Source organism: Lepus europaeus, chromosome 19 (assembly GCF_033115175.1).
Source record: "Lepus europaeus isolate LE1 chromosome 19, mLepTim1.pri, whole genome shotgun sequence".
NCBI classification, from domain to species: domain Eukaryota; kingdom Metazoa; phylum Chordata; class Mammalia; order Lagomorpha; family Leporidae; genus Lepus; species Lepus europaeus.
In genome coordinates, this window is record NC_084845.1 from 8,593,727 (window position 1) to 8,607,650 (window position 13,924).

A 13,924-nucleotide genomic window follows, 5' to 3' on the forward strand; every position below is an offset into this window, starting at 1 on the left:
CCCCCCCCCGTCCCTGGAGGCCTGCCAGTCTCTTTCGGGACCACCTGCGGCTTCCGTGGTTGAAAGCAGGAACCGCAGGAGGTGGCACCGTGTATTCCTCTTCTGGGCCATGGGCTGTTCCGAGTCACAGTGTGGCCACTGGGGGCTGGCCCTGTGGCCCAGCAGGCTGCATGGCCGCTCGTGGAGCCACCAGCATCCAGTATCAGAGAGCGGGTTCGAGTCCCAGCTGCTCCGCTTCTGATCCGGCTCCCAGCTAATGCGCCCTGGGAGGCAGCAGGTGAGGGCTCAAGTACCTGGGTGGAGCTCCTGGCTTTGGTCTGGCCCAGCCCTGGCCACTGTGGCCATTTAGGAAGCGAACCAGCAGATGGAAGATCTCTCTGTCACTCTGCCCTTCAAATAATTAAAACACATCTTTCCAAGAAAGTGATACTAACGGAGTGGAAACCATACTTGGGCTACTGACGCGGACTCAATCCTCTCTTGAGACGGCGAAGCCGGGAAGCTGTGTGGACGTGCACTCACGGGGTATTTTCCACTAACCGTGGGTCTACCAGGACAAAGCCTTACATACGCTGAGCGACAGTACAGTTGCCCCAGCTTACAGTAGGCTTGGCCTGGGGTGGGGGGGCAGCGGCTTGCCTAAGTCTTCAAGAAAATGAGTGGCCGGGACAGCACTCAGTCCCAGCCCCTACTCTGGGCCCTTGACCACTGAAGTGCCCGCAGCCCAGCTGGAGCAACCCATGCTCTTTTCATTCATTATTAGTTCTTTTTTTTTAATGTGACAGGCAGAGGGAGACAGAGAGCTCCTATTTGCTGGTTCACTCTAAATGCCCATGGTTGGCACCAGGAGCTCCGTCCAGGCCTCCCCGCGGGTGTCAGGAACCCCAGCACTTGAGCCCTCACCCACCTGCTGCCTCCCGGGGTCTGCGTTAGCAGGAAGCTGGAGCCAGCAGCCGGAGCCGGGACTCAAACTCGGGCTCTCTCCACGGGACAAGGGTGTCTCAATCTGTGTCCTAATCACTGGGCAAATGCCTGCCTGTGCTTCTTAAACTTAAAAAGATCCATTTCATTTATCTGAAAGGCAGAGTGACAGGAGAAACAGAAACATTCCATCTGCTGGCTCACTCCCCAAATGCCCGCAACAGCCAGAGCTGGGCCAGGCCGAAGCCAGGAGCCTGGAGCCCCATCCGGGTCTCCACGTGGGTGGCAGGGGCCCAAGGACTGGGGCCATCCTCTGCTGCCTTCTCGGGTGCACTAGCAGGGAGCTGGATGGGATTCGAGCCACTGCTCGGACGTAGGACCCAGCAGCTTAAGCCACAGTGCCACAGCGCCGGCCCCACCCCTCCCCACCCCACGGCTCTGAAAGCCAGGTGCACATGCTCAGGGATGGACAGACAGGCCCCTGGGATGAGGCGAGAGACCCTGACCGGGTCTGTACATATTTGCTTTTTATTTTACATTGAATAATTTAAGCCGTTGACTAAGTACCTGCACAGAATTCGTCAGCAAACACACATCCCCTGGAGTCCTGGGCCAACGCTGTCCTGCCGGGTGCCCGCTCAGGACAGAAGGCTGCCGCCGCCCCCACCGCGGCCCTCGGGGGCAGGGGTTCGCGGCCCCAGCCTGCCCTTCCTAGGCTCTCTCATCACCGCTCTGGCCTCGGTTCCTGTGTTTGTAAAATGGAAACAAGAGCAGCGGCCCCTGTGCAGGGTTCAGCGGAAGCCTCTGTCACTTAACCCACGTGGAGCGCCGAGAATGGTGCCGGGCACCCAGCGAGTGCTCGGTAAGTGTGAGCTGTGACTACTGTGTGCCCCTCCTGTCCGGCGGGGAAACAGGTGCACAGAGCTGAAATAACGAGGTAATAATGTAATGCCAGGGGCCCGGCCCCACCGCGGCGGCGCCTTAGAGCTTGGAGACCGCCCCGCACTGCTCCCGTGCTGAGGTCCCCGAGGGAGGGAGGTGGTCACCGCCGTCCTGGGCCCCACGGAGGCCTGGACAGAAGACCGTAGCCTCCGAGGCCCTGCGTTCGCGGCCCCGGCAGCAGGACAGGCGCGCCCCCTAGCGGCGGTAGAGACCCAGTCGCCGCGAGTCCCGGGAACGCTCCCACAGCCGTCAGTGGTGCCCTAGGCCCCAAGCGCCCGGTCTCTGCAAAACTCCGCCCCGGCTCCTGGAGTCCCCGGCGGGACCTACCTCTAGGGTCCGAGATGGCCCTGGGTCCTGCAGGTCAGCTCGGAGTCCACCAAATGCCAGCGGCCCCCTCAATCACTAAGAAGCCCCTCCCCAGATGGAGAACCTCGCGACGCGGCCCCCGATCTTGGGCCTAACCTGCCTCCCGCCGAAGCGGGCTCACCTTTCTCCACTGGGCCCCCGCCCCCTCTCTGCGCGCACACCCACAGCCCCCACCACCTGGCAAGCAAAGCGTCTTCACGCAGCTCCCGGCGCCCAGACGTCCCCGGCCGCGGGGCTTCAGCTGCTTCCCCGCAGGCTCAAGAGCGCTGGGTTGGGGTACTCGGGGTTCTCGATGACCCCGGGGCCGAACTTGAGCTCCAGGAAGCGCCGGTAGTTGTTGGGCGCCTGCGCCACGAAGCCCGCAAAGGACAGCGGCACCAGCGGCTGCAGGAAGTGCTCGGGGAACTCCACGTCCTGCCGGTGGTCCAGCCACGTGTCCTTGGTCATGACCCCGTTGCGGGGGTAGAAGGGCCACAGGTCCACGTGCAGGTGGTTGCTCTCGCTGTACTGCACGCGGAAGAAGTCGCCCTCCACCGCCTTCTCCCATACGAAGCCCCGCTCGTCCACCACCGAGCCGGCCTCGGCGCCCCGCAGCTGCTCGCAGCTGCCCACGTCCTCCAGGTAGATGCCCAGGTCCACGTCGTAGTCCCACGGGATGATGTCGCCGTGGCGCGCCGCCCCCAGCAGCGAGCCGCCCTCCAGCCAGTAGCGCACGCCGGCCGCCTCCAGCACGCCCACCACGTAGCGGGCGGTCTCCCGCAGCGCGCGCAGGCAGCACGGGGGCGTCCAGCGCCCCTCGTACAGGTAGGACGGCGTGTCGCCCACCACCGTCCCGAAGCAGCGCGTCGTCTCCTTGCTGCAGCCGAACCACTCGAGCCGCCCGCCCTCCCAGCTCACCAGGCGGACGCCCAGCGCGCGCAGCAGCGCCGCCCGCCGCGCGCGCCCCTCGCGCTCCGCCTTCCAGCGCGCGTGCGCCGTGGCCAGCGGGGGCTGGCGCGCCGCGGCGAAGCGCAGGTGCAGCAGCTGCACCTGCCAGCCGCGCAGGGCGGTCTGCAGGAAGAGGCTGGTGCCCACCGGCCGGGCCAGCGGCGCCGAGAGGTTGAAGAGGTCGCGGGCGCGCAGGAGCACCACCGCGTCCCCGTCCAGGGCGTCGCAGCGGGGTGCGGCAGGCGCCGGGCCGTAGCGGGCCGTCCACTCACGCAGGCTGACGTTCAGGGCCAGGCACCGGGCGGGGTTGGCTGTGGCGACCGGGGCGGCCACCAGGCGCGCGCCCCCCAGCCGGAGAGCCTCCACCATGCGCTCCAACTGGCCCGGGGTCTCGGCCCGCGTCCCATCGGGCACCACGGCCACGAATTCGGTGGCCACGTAGGTCTCCGGACGCGCCGCCGCTGCGGGCCGGTCCAGAGCGGGCTGGAGCAGCGCCAGCCGAACATTGGGGACGCGAGGCAAGGCCAGAGGCGGGTAGGGCAGCGTGTCGGCCACCACCACCACGGGCTGGGCCGGGTCCTGCTGCAGGAAGGAGTCCACCAGCTCCGGCACGGCGTTGTCAAAGGCCTCGAATTCCCGCACCAGGACGGTGACGCGGGGGCCAGCGGCGGAGGCGCGGCGCGGGCCCCGGCCCCGGGCGGCCCTGGGCTGGTGCTGCAGCCAGGAGACATAGAAGAGGACCAGCAGGTTGAGGGTGATGGCGGCTGCCAGCGCAGCCTGGCAGCGTGTGAGCCGCATGGGGCTGACGTCAGGCCCTCGCTGGGCCGCGGGGCATCCTGGGGAGGGAGAGCAAAGGGGAAACTGGCGCTGGTAGTCCACCCGCACCACTCCCAAGCCCTAGCCTCGCTGTCCCATTCGGCTCCCACTCCCCTGTTTGGTTCAGCTCTGCCTTCCCCTCCTCCGGGAAGCCCTCCCTGACTTCGCAGGCGGGGCCATGCACACCGGGGGTCCTTCGGGTCCCTGGCTCCTCCACCCCGGTCTGAGTTTTAGTCATCACTGCATGGTGGCACCCAGGAGGGCAGGACCTGAGCTTCCAGCACCACCCAGGACGGAGCCGGGGACACACTGGGTGCTCCGTGTTCTCTGATGGGCCCCTTCCCTTCTCCTGAGTTCAGTTCCACCCTCCACTATCCACACTCCTTCAGCCCATTGGCACCTCCCTCTCATTCCCTCCTCCAGGAAGCCACCTCTGGTTTGTCCCTCCCACACCCTGGCTCCTGGGTGGGGCCCATGCTGCAGCCCCCACATCTCTCCCCCTGCCTCCTGCTCACTTCCCCACTTCCTGTGCCGTCTGGTCAGCACCTTCCTGGTGGTCAGCCAGATCACTTTGGTTTGGCAAGAAAAGCCAGAATTGTATAATTTTTTTTTTTTAAATCAGAACTCCAACTTGGAGATGTCAGCTGCCGCGGGGCAGGCGTTGGTCCAGCAGGTGCACGCCTGGATGCCTGCAGCCCATTTTGGAGTGCCCGGGTTTCAGCCCTGGCTCCACTTCTCATTCCAGCTTCTTGCCATTGTGCACCATCGGGGAAGCAGGTGAGAGCCCTGAACCTGCCCTCCCGGCCCTGCCCACTCTGGCTGGGGACGGACCTGTTGGTTCCCTAGACCACAAGCCCTGGAGGGCACAGCCAGGGCTCTCTCCTCTGTCCTTAGCCCAGGGCCCGGCCCTGCGAGTGCACCTGATGATGACATGATGGCCAGAGTGGACTTTCTCTGTGTCCGTGAAGCCCACGCAGGTCCCCTGGAGCCAAGCTCTGTCTTAGTGCCATGTTCCCAGGCCTTGGCCTGGTCTTCTCGCTTTCTCGAATATTCCCTCTCCCTCTCTCCCTCGGGTACCCGGGTTTCAGGCCTGGCTCTGCTCCCAAGTCCAGCTTCCAGACATACCCTGGAAGGGAGCAGCCCGTGGCTCAAGGAGTAGGGTCCCTGCCACCTGCGTGGGAGAGCTGGAAGGAGTTCCTGCCTACTGGCTTTGGACTAACCCAGCCCCAGCTGTTGCAGGCATCTGGGGCAGGGGGGCAGGTGGTGAACCAGCAGATGGAAGCTCTCTGTCTGGATCTCTAACAAATCAATTAAAAATAAGAGAAGAATCCAAGTTGCACTTCATGAGTAACTGCTGGGTGGACTCGGCTTGCCAAGTGGCTAAGATGCCCACATCCCATAGCAAGCACCTGGGTTCGAGACCATGCTCTGCACACTCAGAGACAGCAGGTGATGGCCCAAGTGCGTGGGTCCCTGACACACGCGCGAGAGACCCAGATGGCGCTCCAGGCAACAGGCTTCAGCCTGGCCCAGCCGCAGCTGCTGCAGGTGCTTGGGGAGTGAACCAGCGGATGCAAGATCCACCTCGAACTCCGCCTTTGGAATAAATAAGTGAAATCTTTTTTTTTTTCAAAGGCAACCTTGGAATTGCCTTCTGGGGCTCACACTGACCCCTCCTCTGGCTGACGGGCAGCACAGACACAGAGACAGGGAGCAGCCCTCCGGGAGCGCCAATGCTGCAGGGTGGGGTGGAGGCTCCGCTCTCGCTCTTTCCAGCCACAGAATCCTCGGCCCCTGCTCCTACAGCCTGCTCCCTCTCGGCGCCCGGAAGGACCCTGGTGACACTGGGCTTAGCTCCTGTCCTCCCTCTGTGCCAGGTGTTTGCCAAGCACATTCATTCATTAATTCATGAATTAATTCAACTCATTAACTCAACAAACTGATACTTATCGAGTGCCCTCTGCGCCAGGCCCTGTGTTGTGAATAAAGTAGGCATCGGCGAGCCCTCCGGGACGAAGACAAAACCAGAGCCAGCAACCTGCAGGTGCGTCAGGAGGCCAGCAGGGGGCACGAGAGAGCAACAGGGCTCACTTTACAGAGCGGACAGGGAAGTGGAGGACGGCTAAGCCGGGATCTCATTTGTCTCTCCACTTCCCACGAAACGGTGTGGTGGGCCCGGATTTCCTTCGGACGGGGTTCCCCGGGCCCGAACTCTGACTTGGGTTCAGCTTCAGCCCCTGCAGCTGCAGAAGGCAAGGGAGGTGACGCATAGAACGGGAGCAGGAGCAAGCCCGGGGGACGTGGAAAGGGCAGGTTCCGCGCGCGTGCTGGTGACACCCAGGGGCTCCTTACCTCCTAGGTCGCAGGCTGGAGGAGTTCCAGGAGGGCGGCGCCAGCCCAGCTCAGCCGCACAGCTGAGGAAGAACCAGAAACCTCGGCTCAGCCAATGCCACACAGCAGAGCGTGGCTGTGCCCGCCGGCCAAGGTGGCGAGCAGGTCAGGGGGTCCTTCCTCCCGAAGTCCCATACGCTCGGGCACCACCTGGGGCATCTCAGGAGTGGGGTGCGCAGGGAGGGAGGTCAGCCACCATGGCAACCCGTAACCACCTCTCTCTCACGACTGTGTCCAGAAGAGGCAGGGCTGGAAGGGACACAAGCGGTCACCATGACAACACCTCCAGGATCCTTACCTTAGCAGGCCCGGTTCCTAGGGTCACTGGAAAGGGGAGGGGCGCTGCCCTGTTACCATGGTAACCAGGGCTTGGCCTTGCCTGTTTCTGACCTCCCTGGGGATGGTCCAGGCCCTGTAGCCATGGCAACTGGCCCTCCAGCAGGGTCTCTCCTCTAAATAAAAACACCTGGTTGGTTTGGTCCAGGGACCTCCCACTGATGGGAAGGGGGAGATGGTTACCATGGTAATGCCAGCTGGGTGGCTACAGGGGAGGGGATGAAGAAGAGATGCTTCTCTTAAGAGATTAGTGTCCTTGGGGGCTTCGGTCCTTTTTACCTGGGTGCTACATGAGAGGGGGTTGCCATAGTAACCGAAGAAGGTAGGGGCAGGACCAGCAGGGGCTTAAGTTACCTTAGCAACCTCCTCCTGGTGCAGAGGGTTTGGGGCTCCATAACCATAATGGTGGGGGGGGGGACGCTCCGTGCTGGAGAAAGGTTACCATGACAACCGGCCAAGCCGGGACTCAGAAAGGATGCCCTTACACCACCCCTGGTGGTCGCCCTTGACAGTGACTGTCCCGGGCAGGAGTATGTGGGTCTAGAAAGAGTAAGACTTCCTTTGGGGTGACGTGGGAGGAGGGAGACAGAACACGACCCCTGCCCCCAGGCTCGTTCCTGCAAGGGCGACCGCCGCGCGCGGGGCCGGGGTCTTCCGGGCCCTCCTCGGCTCGCGCGTCCCCGCCCCCCAGCCCTGCGCGCACGCGCGCCTTCGGGGTCGCCCAGGGTGGGCGAGGCTCGCGCCCGGCCTCACGCTCGCCCCCGTCCCCCGGGTCCCCGCCGGGCGCGCGCGGGGGGGGGGTTGGCGCGGCCGCGCAGGCGCGCGAGGCTGAGCGGGCGCGCGGGCCGGCCCCGGCGCCTCCATGATGGAGGAGCGAGCGGCCGCCGCCGTCGCCGCCGCCGCCTCCCCCTGCCGCCCGCTCGGCTCCGGCACGGGTCCCGGCCCGACGGGGGCGGCCCCGGCTTCTGCCCCTGCCCCCGGGCCTGGCCCGGCAGGGAAGGGCGGCGGCGGCGGAGGCAGCCCCGGGCCCACAGCGGGCCCGGAGCCCCTCAGCCTGCCGGGGATCCTGCACTTCATCCAGCACGAGTGGGCGCGCTTCGAGGCCGAGAAGGCCCGCTGGGAGGCCGAGCGCGCCGAGCTGCAGGTGAGCGCCACCCCGGGACCCCGGCCCCCCGCCCGGCCCGGCCCGGCCCGGCCTCACCCGCCGCCGCCGCCGCCGCCATCTTGGAGCAATGGCCGCCGGGACGGCCGGGGGGGGGGGGCTGCGGGCGGGGACGCGACGGGGCCGGGGCCGGGGGTCCTGGGCGGCCGCGGAGGGGCCCGGCGAGAATCGGAGCTTGGCCGGCGCCGGCTCAAGGGGGGAGAGGCAGTGCGCGCTCGGCCGGGGGCTCCGGGGGGCCTGGGGACTCCGGCGAGGGGCTGCGGAGGAAGACCTGAGTGGTGTCGCCGCTGCCCCGGGTCTCCCGTCCCCGACCAGGTGCAGGCTGCGAGCCGAGTCCGGGAGGCACCGACGGGGCGCCCGGGGCACTTGGACTCGGCTGCCGGCCGGCCGGGGGCGTGGAGGAGTAGGGGGAGGAGGTCCGGGAGCCTCGGACGTCTGGGCCGGGGGACCGACACGTGACTCCGGGGGTGGCCCAGAGTTTCCGGGGCCCCCTCCCCTCTTAGGAGGCATCTGGGGAGCCCCATCTGGGGGGCTGCCGAGTGCAGGGAAAGGGGTCCTGGGGTGGAAGCCGGCACCGGGCTGCCCGAGGAGCGTGGGTGCGGAGCTGGGCGGTGGAGGCGCAGCTTGGGGGTGTGGCGGCCGTGGCAGGTGGCAGGTAGGGGTGTCCGGCAGATGAGGACACCCGGAATGGGGACAAAGAAGAGGGACGGAGGGTACCCTCAGCCGATGCATCCGCGGGAGCAGTGTGGGGGCGGCATGTTTGGGGAAGGACCTCCTGGCGGTTTGGCCCGGAGTGCGCCCCAGGAGGAGGCGTGGCTGGGTTGGTGACCTTGAGGAGCCAGCCCCCTGTCCCCTGCACGGTGTCCCCAGGAGCCCGGAGGTGAGAGCCTGGCTGGGGTGTTCTCAGCAGAGCTGTCGGCACTGGCGCTGAAGTGGGGCCCGGGTGGATAACCACTGAGCACCGGGCCGGGAGGGAGTGCTCCAGCCTGGCTCCCTGGCCGTCTCAGTGGGAGGGAGCAGGGGCTTGGGGCTGGAGGGGCGGAATCCCTCCCTGAGGGCTAGCCTTGTGTCCCACTCTCTTCTCTTTCCCAGCCGCGTCTTCTCAGCACCCCATTGTGTGGTCAGGGCCAGGGTTATCTAACTCAGCACCAGGAGAGCTGCCGTTTATTGAGTGCGTATTATGTGCAGCTCTGTTCTGTCACACTCGGCCTTTAGTCTGGTGATCAGAAGTGGACATGGAGGCTTTGAGGGGGTGAGCGACGGAGCCGGTCTGTGCTCTCCAGCTCTCTGCCACAGTCTAGGTGAGGACCCTGGGCCGGGGACGCTCGGGGCCTCCCCAGGTCACTGGAGCCGGGTCTCTGGCACCTCCCACCCGCGCGCCCTACCATCTGGGAGACTCACAGCAGGAAGGGCTGTGTTGATCCCCTCACCTCGCAGCGGCTCTGGGGTCCGAGAGGAACTGGGTGCGTTCCTTTGGCCGTGTGTGTAACAGGAAGGAGCACACTGGATGTCCACTTTGGGACTTTGCACGTGCCCATGTGTGTGGGATTCCCTTCCTGTCCCACAGGGAGCGGCCGGAAGCGCCCACTGCAGCCACTCAGCTTGACCCTGCTGCTGGGTGCTGAGACAGATCCGGGTTTCCCCACTTCAGAAGCGGCCGCAGTGGTGGCCTTCCATGCCTGCGTGCGTGTGCAGGGGCAGTGAGGGTCTGGGGCGGCGATGGCTCTGCCGGGGGCCCTGCCCGTCCATGCCATCGGGGGCGCCGCTCACGGGCACGCACCTGTCCTGGGGCACCTTCCCCGAGCTCCAGCGCTGAGCGTTCATCCCGTGCCCGCGGCGTGTGTGCCCAGGACCCGAAGGCTGCAGTCTGAGAGTGAGCAGGGGTGGGCTCGGCGAGGGCTCTGCGGAGCTGGCGCTGTTTCTGCCCGTTAGAAGCTTCCAGGCCGAAAGAGGAGGTTGGCTTGTGCGGGAGGCCGCGGAGGCCACCCCGCACTCACGGCTGAGTTCTCTGTGGTGGGGCTCTGTTTTTTTTTTTTTTTTTTTTTTTTTTTTTTAGATTTATTTTATTTATTTGAAAGACAGTGTTACAGAGAGAGGTAGAGACAGAGAGAGAGGTCTTCCATCTGCTGGTTCACTCCCCAAATGGCTACAACAGTTGGAGCTGAGCCAATCTGAAGCCAGGAGCTAAGAGCTTCTTCCAGTTCTCCCATGTGGGTGCAGGGGCCCAAGCACTTGGGCCATCGTCTGCTGCTTTCCCAGGTGCATTAGCAGGGAGCTGGATCGGAAGTGGAGCAGCCGGGACTCAAACCGGCGCCCAGGGCTTTAACCTGTTGTGCCACAGCGCCGGCCCCTCTGCCTGTGTTTTTGGCACCTCTGAGAGGGGCTGCTCTTTGGGGAGGGGTCTGAAGCAGATATTCCTGTGGAGCAGCCACGGAGAGATGCCGTGGTGAGGTGATGCCCAAGGCGAGGTGTGGGCTGGCCCCTAGCCCGGGGACTTGACCCTGCCCCGAGCCCTGTGCTTGGGGGGAGTGGAGGACAGCAGGGCTGGCTGGCATGACCGCCGTCCAGGCTGGGACAGACCTGGAAAGGGAGAGCGTCTGGGGGAACGAGGGGTCTTGGGGGTGAGCGTGGTGAGCTGCAGAGCACAGGCACTCCCAGCCCCACCTGCCGCCCTCGGAGGCCCCCTAGCCAGCCAGACGGCGGGGAGATCTGGCCCCAGCACTTCCCGGCGTGGGGGCGTTCCACCAGCCTGGGGCACAGCTGCCAACCACATTCTCTTTCCTCCTCTGTGTGCCAGAGGACCTGGGAAGGGACGACAAAGCAGATGAGAGCTGGCGTCGCGGTTAGGAGGGAGATCAGGTTTTGATGAGGGTGCAGGGGAGGGAGACCGTGCGAGTGAGGCCAGGCAGGTGGGACAGGGACTCATCACCCCACCCCTAGGGGCCACTGCCGTCTCTCCCTGGGGTTTCTGTGCCCGCCCCCTTTGTTCCTCCCACCCTGATCCGTTCACCTTATGGCTGGAGACACCTTTTTACCAGGCCACGCTGGTGACGCCTCTGGGCTTAGACTGTGGCTGCTGGGCTGTCAGACTGACGCCTCCTGCTGGTCAGGGTGTGCTCCCACCCTTGCTGACCCCACACGGCCAGCTCCTGTCCCTGTCCTCTGCCGGCAGCACTGTCCTGCCCAGCCTCAGGTGCTCATCCAGCTGTCCCTCCTGCCCTGGGGACAGTCCCAGTGCATGGGAACAGTCACCGCTCACGCCTGCGCCTTGCGCTGCCCTGAGCCCCAGGGGAGGGGAGGGGGCGTCACGTGGCTTCTCCATGACGCCCCGGGGTGTTGCACGGTGCCTGCTCCCGGTGGGAGGCACCACGCAGCGGCCGGGTCCGAGCTCACCAGGTGAGCAGCGTGGCCCACAGGCTGGGCAGTGGGAGGAAGTGCGGGGCCGGTGTTTGCGATTGGCCTTTCTTCCGCTTCTAAAACGACTCGGAGTGGACTCCCAGCACTGAGAAGACACAGAGACCTCCGTCCAGAGGCGGTGCCCGCCTGGGAGTGGTCGGTCTGTCTGGCTCTGATGTTTCTGGGCGAGTGCGTTGGCAAACACGTGAAGAGGGAGAAAAGTCCCTTCTCCGTGGACAGACGGGGCGTCTCCATGGCACAGCTGGGGGCGGCGTCCGCTTGTGCTTGTAGCCCCCATGTGGGGCATAGCAGGCCCCGGTGTTCAGCGTCTGTCCTCCCTGTCTGATAGAGTCTGCAGGGCAGCCGGATGAAGGAGGGACTCTGTCCTGCGAGATGCGTGCGTGTCCCTTAGGCAAGAGGCAGCCGAGCACCGCGCGGTGTGTGTAGGATGGGGCACGAGGAACCTGAGAGTGCCCAGCCCCCGTTCTCCCAAGTTCCCGCGGTGCTGCAGCCGGGAGCCCGGAACTCAGCCCTTCTCCTGGAGAGGAGGCAGGAGCCCAGTGACGTGGTCAGCACTGCCTGAACAGGGAGCTGGAGTCCAGCTGGAGCTGGACGCTGACTCTGGGCTCTGCCGTGTGGGCTGCGCTGTGTGCAGCGTTAGGCTCGGCCCGCCCAGACGTCCTGTAGCTGTTGCCCGCTGGCCTCTGAGCAGGGTGGGCTGCTTTACGACCACCAGCAGTGTGCGTGCTCAGTTCTCTGCTGATCCGAGGGTGACACCTGGTCCCTGGGCCAGGACAGAGGAGAGCAGGGCTGAGCCCTGCTCCCTGTGCGTGGGCAGGCAGGTGGCTGGCGAGCTTCAGGGAAGAGTGGGCGGCATGGGTGGGCGTACGAGAGCTACCCAGACCGGCTGGCCCTGAGCACGGCCTGGGGGCTGCCGCTGAAGCCCCTTCGTCAGGCACGTGGTGTGCAGGGAGCTGGGCCGGGAAGCTGGCGCTGCCGGGGAGACCCGCCGAGGTGGTGGAGGATGACCGTGGTGAGAGCCTGCGGCTGCCGTCGACCCTTCCTCTGGGCTGGCCTTGGGCTGAGAGGCCCGCCCGTGTCTAGAGGGGGAGCGCTCAGAGGTGGGTGCTGACCTGGGGCCCAGGCAGTTATGGGCGCCGCCGCCAGGGCTTTGGCAGAAGGGCTCCGGGACGTGGTCGGCAGCCGGGGTCTGCCGCGAAGGCTGCTGGCCCGGTGTCTGCAAGGACCTGCCCAGCCTGGCCCCTGAGGCAGCAGACGGCGGAAGTGCCCGGCCGCGCCCACACCCCAGGCAGATGTCCCGTGGGGGGCCCCTTGAGGCTTCTTGTGCTGGAGTGGTTGAGCCCAGCCACCCCCTCTGGTCGTCCCGCGCCTGCCAGTGACAGATGCTGTGGCGGGAAGAGGGGGGCGCCACCTCCGGCAGCTCGCCTGGGCCAGCACCTGGCTGCTCTCCAGAGAGGGGGTACGGACTCCTCTTGAGATTGTTCATTGTGGGCGACCTGGTGGGGGCCCCTGGAGGCAGCAGGTCCTCCCCTCTCCGGGGTGCCCTGGCAGTGGCCATGGGGCACCCTGAGGGTCGGGAATGGAGCTGAGCCTTTGTGGGCGAGGGGCACGCCAGTGGAGCCGAGTCCTGAGCCCGCTGCTCTCCGGCCCCAGGCCCAGGTGGCCTTCCTCCAGGGAGAGAGGAAGGGGCAGGAGAATCTGAAGACGGACCTGGTGCGGCGGATCAAGATGCTGGAGTACGCGCTGAAGCAGGAGAGGTGAGTCTGGGGCCGCCCGCCTCCGGGGCGCCCCCTACCTCCCAGCGGGGGGACCGCGGGATGAGGCATCCCCTCCCATCAGCCCAGGGCTGTAGGGTGCTATGCGAGTGGGTGCCGGGTCCTCGCCGTCCCCTTCGTCCGGTCCGTGGCCAGATGGCGGTGTCAGCCCCGCTTCCGCTAAGGAGCTGAGGCTGCTCCGGGCCCTCCCGAGCTGGCCTGGCCGCCTAGGCCGCCTGTGCCGGCCGGGGCGCCGTCTCCAGCAGGGAGGGTGAGTGGTGGGTGAGGCCTCGGGCCCCTCTCCCCTCGTGTCTCTGTCCACACAGTGTTTGTCTTTTAGGGCCAAATACCATAAACTGAAGTTCGGGACAGACTTGAACCAGGGTGAGAAGAAGCCAGATCTGTCAGAACAAGGTACCCCCACTTGGCTGCGCGGCTGTGATGGGCAGGGGTGGGCAGCGCCTCTTTCTCACTTTGGCGGGGGCTGGGCTGGGGGTGGGGGTCGCAGGGCCCCCTCTCGTGTGCTACGCCTGTCCTGCCCGCCCCCTCTGTGGAACTGAGAGACGCAAGCAGCTCCCTGCGTGCCTTGCGAGGAGTGGGGGCCGGGCTATTTATAGGGTGCCGTGGACAGCGTGGGAGCGCTGTGAGGACTTCACTGAAGAGGCAGTGTGGGCACGAGGCTGTCAGTCACTCCTGCCCCCGAGTGTGTCCCTTGTGGGCTGTGGGCGGGCCACCCAGCAGGGACATGACGGAGAGCAGAGGTGGCGGGGCCAGCGCCCTCCGGCCCCTCGTGGGCCAGGCTCCCTCGGCAGGGGACGAGCCTGGCGTGTTAGTCAGTGACTGGGGGTGGTGTGGGCGTGAGGAGGACGCCCAGGGACCGTGGGCGCCTCGG

The 13,924-nt window shown here is 65.9% G+C and overlaps 2 protein-coding genes across 7 annotated transcripts in view; one reads left to right on the forward strand and one right to left on the reverse strand.

The window, feature by feature from the left end:
• FKRP (fukutin related protein) lies at nt 1–7,939 on the reverse strand. 5 transcript variants are annotated; one of them, XM_062176553.1, is made up of 3 exons: nt 7,901–7,939; nt 6,325–6,612; nt 1–3,992 (listed from the first exon to the last, which is right to left on the reverse strand). In XM_062176553.1, the coding sequence occupies exon 3, from the start codon at nt 3,952–3,954 to the stop codon at nt 2,467–2,469; it is 1,488 nt and encodes a 495-aa protein (XP_062032537.1). In that variant the 5' UTR covers nt 3,955–3,992; nt 6,325–6,612; nt 7,901–7,939; the 3' UTR covers nt 1–2,466. The 5 variants fall into 5 exon arrangements, 4 of the variants coding, with proteins under 4 accessions (XP_062032537.1, XP_062032539.1, XP_062032536.1 ...); XM_062176555.1 differs by having other exon boundaries at nt 6,325–6,386; nt 7,901–7,923; XM_062176552.1 differs by lacking the exon at nt 7,901–7,939 and adding an exon at nt 7,054–7,383 and having other exon boundaries at nt 6,325–6,386.
• Nucleotides 7,562–13,924, forward strand: part of STRN4 (striatin 4) — a 21,224-nt gene continuing 14,861 nt past the window's right edge. For both annotated transcript variants that reach the window (XM_062176549.1, XM_062176550.1), the window contains exons 1-3: nt 7,562–7,843; nt 12,932–13,035; nt 13,373–13,446. In XM_062176549.1, the coding sequence (XP_062032533.1) occupies nt 7,562–7,843; nt 12,932–13,035; nt 13,373–13,446 (460 nt within the window). The remainder of the gene's footprint in view (nt 7,844–12,931; nt 13,036–13,372; nt 13,447–13,924) is intronic.

Bases quoted from the DNA above. Each gene is read 5' to 3' on its own strand.
- FKRP (XM_062176552.1), bottom strand. From the start codon at position 7,100: ATGGTTATGGAGCCCCAAACCCTCTGCACCAGGAGGAGGTTGCTAAG. The intron at 6,387-7,053 runs GTAACTTAAGCC...GTTCTTCCTCAG, and splicing joins ACCAGGAGGAGGTTGCTAAG to CTGTGCGGCTGAGCTGGGCT. The intron at 3,993-6,324 runs GTAAGGAGCCCC...CTCCCTCCCCAG, and splicing joins TCCAGCCTGCGACCTAGGAG to GATGCCCCGCGGCCCAGCGA.